This window comes from Cibotium barometz, chromosome 41 (assembly GCF_041138505.1).
Source record: "Cibotium barometz isolate CiBa-2024 chromosome 41, ASM4113850v1, whole genome shotgun sequence".
In the NCBI taxonomy this organism is placed as follows: Eukaryota; Viridiplantae; Streptophyta; class Polypodiopsida; order Cyatheales; family Cibotiaceae; genus Cibotium; species Cibotium barometz.
This window is the reverse complement of record NC_141086.1, coordinates 35139530-35143110: the sequence shown is the minus strand read 5'-3', so window position 1 is coordinate 35143110 and position 3581 is coordinate 35139530. Positions and strand designations below refer to the sequence as shown.

The window sequence follows — 3581 nt, the reverse complement described above, 5'->3', positions numbered from 1 at the left end:
ATAAATAGTTAACTAAGAAGTAAACTTAGTTTAGTAAGCGATAATTGTTACTCATCCTAGTTTACTTTATGGACAACTCAAAAAAGGCATCACAATTTTTATCAATGCCATCCTGTGATGCCACTAACAAGTACTTGAAGAAGAATTTTCTTCAAAAGGCATCACAATTTTTATCAATGCCATCGTTTGATGCCACTGACAAAAAGTACTTTAAGAAGTATTTTCTTCAAAATGTTTCATCTAATCAATACCATTTATTAGGATAATTTGGAAGAGAAATTTCCTTGACTCATATTTCAGAAGTCTAGACACACATTTTGGAAGTGGCATTTTTCCTTCTGTCCAAATGAGGTACATTTTGGAGAGAAGCCTTAGCGCAGGCTCTACGATGAAGCGAACATGTCGGCTCTACGATGAAGCGAACATGTCTTTTCCAAACCCTTGTTGATACTCCCCCCTCTTTGGTTACACGAGAGTTCTGAGGACCCATTTATATAACCCTGGTTGATGTTCGCAGTATATAACCCTGGTTGATACTCTACGAACTCCTATAATCAACCCACTTTTTGGATAGACATCAGATCCGAAGACCCATTCATATAACGACAATTTCATGTTTGCTTATCATCAGATTAATCATCTCTTTTGGTTAGACATGAGAACTGCAGACCCATTCATATAACCACGACAATTTAATGCAGAAACTCCCTTACAGCAAAGCCATTTGAATTATGAATTGAGGCTGCAAATATGAGAATAACTAAAAGTCCTATTTCTAAAATTAAATACAAACAAACGAAACCGTAGATCTCAAAAGTAGCTGGGTCCATCCTAGTAGGGTATATAACTTTCGAACGTAGTTAGAGATATACAAGGTTTTTGCAGAACAGTCGCAAAATTGAGCTACATGATTAGAATGTACAAGGCTTTTGCTACATTATTATTCAACAAAAACTAAGGTAAAGTTAAAAATCCGAAGTGTGCCCATTAAGCTCCTTCCTCTCGCAGTACAAGATCAAAATGGTACACTCCTGAAAGATAATCGAGTTCGCATTAGTATCTAACATGCGCCAAAGAACAATCAAACAGACAGCTACATTAGAGATTCATAACTCCATTAGAGATGCATAATCGAACTTACCATGCCCTTTACCAACTCGCCGAAGCTGGGAAACATATCCTGAGATCTTTTTAATGTCCTCAACCTGGGCAAAACATGTCAACCTTATGATAAACTGGCAAAAGAATGCTTAATTGTAAACATATCCTGAGATCTTTTTAATGTCCTCAACCTGGGCAAAACATTTCAACCTCATGATAAACTGGCAAAAGAATGCCTTATTGTAGAGCATTCAACTTAATATCATTTCCATTCCCATAAAATTAAGTAAAGGACCTCTCACCTGAGTCTTCAGGAACTCGCCTTCAATAAAGTCCTGCAATTGAGGGTCGGAATGCTCCTCAGCAACCTGGTGACAAGGACACACGTTAATGACAGGTAGGTGGACACTAGTTCACATGCAGAATCTCGACCACGCAACATTTCTTCAAAATCCATACCAACACAATGGAATCTTGGTCATGCAATAACAATTCCTAAAAGTCCATACAAAGATGCTGTGTAGCCCTAGTAAACAAAAATAAGATACATGGATTCTACTGAACAATTAAAAACTTAGAATGCCCCCACCTTGTGCAGTTTAAGTAGCTTCTCATTGACCAGCTTCTCCATTGCTAATGTAAGTTCCATAGCTGCAACAAACAAGCATTCAAGAGATCGCCAACCACAGCTTAACACAACAGCCAGCCCTCTTGACTAAAGCCATGTTAGACGGACTTGACGCATGCAAAACCTCACCACAAAGGGCATCTCCTTTCTCCTGATCATCGAACTCGGTGATGGGAGGCATAACAATAGATTGCAATTTCACTTTACCACCCCTTTTATTCTACACATCACCAAAATAAGAATGAATTAATCTCGCATACAGAGTAAGACGTGTTCAAACATGTTAGAATACGTTTTTGAAAAACTCACCTGGTATTTCATTAGCTTTTCAGCATGTTCTCGTTCTTCGTCACTGGATTCCTTGAAAAAACTTGAAGAGAAGAATAAAGGTTAACTACCAATCAAGCACATGGCCATCTCTTAAAAGCAAATGAAAGGATTAATTTCTTTTGTCAAAAAACGAGCAGATGTTCTTCTTACTGGGCAAAACCTGGCAGGCCGACGTTGTCGCGATCAAAATAAGCAAAGAGGGTATGGTAAACATAAGAAACGTTGTACTCAACGCTGCGGCCAAATCAAGCAGGGTTAACAAATTACGGAGAATCCTGGCCAAATAACCTCAACACATTCATTAAACATGCAGTAGTGACACCCTAGAGAGATTACTACACGGCAACGGCTCCAAAAAATTTGCCATCTTCTAAGATCCTACATAGACGGTATACAGTCAATAACACTATGACACAAGAATAGCGCATAACCTACAAAGTAAACCTGCTTGACGGTGAAATAATTTTATCATGCCTACCTACACAAGAAAATCAATTAACATACCTGCGAACCTTAACTGAACGATGTCAACATAGAGAAAACACGAGAAATTCACGTAACAGAAAACCCTAACAGCCCAGAGACGTGGGAAGTTCATGTAACTAGCAATCCCTACCTCTCACGCGTAGGCCTGGAGAAAACACGGCACAATAGAAAAACCAAAGCAGGAACTCACAGAGAAGGGAAGAGACAAAGAACCTACTTAATCTGCTCGTTAAGGGCAGCCTCGCAGGCGGCTGTGTAACGCTGGCGAGCGAAGGACTCAGAAGAAGAGGCGGGGACCTTGACGAGCTGGTCCTGGACCTCCACAAAGGGCTGGAAGACAACGCCCGTCAGGGTTTTGGCTGCCTGCTCGGGGGCGGCGGTGGCAGAGACGCGCAGGGAGGGGGGTCTGAAAGCCAGTGAAGGCGATACAGAGGAGGGCGAACGCTGTCTAAGGGCAGCCTGCGAGCAGAAATCCTGCTGCGCAGAGGCCAGGGAGGTGGAGGGGGAGGCTTTGAGAAGCATGATGAAGCGAGCGACAAGCTCTTGGCTATGGCTTTCTCTGGCTAGTGGCGAAAGTTAGGGTTTGGTATGAGCAGGCACGCGCCCCTTTATATAGCGCCACACGCTGCCTGTCCAGCCTGTCTATACGATACCCCTCCATATACGAGGTAGAATACAAGATATACGGTACGTTTATACCATATCGACAGCAAAAGTCAATCGTGGCCGTCGGCTTTATCGAGATTCCAAGCGTGGGTGCTACAACACCCGACACGTATCCTGACAAGATAGGGTTTGGCGTGTGGAGGGCGTGCTTTGACCACTAATCGTGACTCCTTTCTTATCTTCCCAAGCGTACGTCACTGGGTACCAAATTCCAATACTTACTGTGGGCGTCACATGCTACCATTTATTTTTTATTAGGACTAACCATCAAAGGTTAAATCACTTGCTACCATTTATTTTTTTAGGCATCAAAGGGTTTAACCATAGCAGGTGATCTTTTAATTAAAAAAGAAGAAGCCAATATTCAAAA

The 3581-nt window shown here is 41.7% G+C and overlaps 1 protein-coding gene across 2 annotated transcripts; it reads right to left on the bottom strand.

Moving 5' to 3' along the window:
• Positions 1–751: 751 nt before the first annotated feature.
• On the bottom strand, positions 752–3138 carry LOC147614913 (ferritin-2, chloroplastic-like). Of its 2 annotated transcripts, XM_086780235.1 has the most exons (8): positions 2763–3137; positions 2210–2293; positions 2039–2099; positions 1859–1949; positions 1691–1752; positions 1404–1469; positions 1142–1205; positions 752–1031 (listed from the first exon to the last, which is right to left on the bottom strand). In XM_086780235.1, the coding sequence occupies exons 1-8, from the start codon at positions 3065–3067 to the stop codon at positions 988–990; spliced, it is 777 nt and encodes a 258-aa protein (XP_086636361.1). In that variant the 5' UTR covers positions 3068–3137; the 3' UTR covers positions 752–987. The 2 variants fall into 2 exon arrangements, with proteins under 2 accessions (XP_086636361.1, XP_086636362.1); XM_086780236.1 differs by lacking the exons at positions 752–1031; positions 1142–1205 and adding an exon at positions 1222–1292 and having other exon boundaries at positions 2763–3138.
• Between the last annotated feature and the right edge of the window lie 443 nt (positions 3139–3581).

What these genes read in the sequence shown, in the direction of transcription:
- LOC147614913 (XM_086780235.1), bottom strand. Translation starts at nt 3,067, where the DNA reads ATGCTTCTCAAAGCCTCCCCCTCCACCTCCCTGGCCTCTGCGCAGCAG. An exon ending in AAAAGCTAATGAAATACCAG is followed by an intron (nt 1,950 to 2,038) that starts GTGAGTTTTTCA and finishes GGTGATGTGTAG; the next exon opens with AATAAAAGGGGTGGTAAAGT. An exon ending in GAAAGGAGATGCCCTTTGTG is followed by an intron (nt 1,753 to 1,858) that starts GTGAGGTTTTGC and finishes TGTTTGTTGCAG; the next exon opens with CTATGGAACTTACATTAGCA.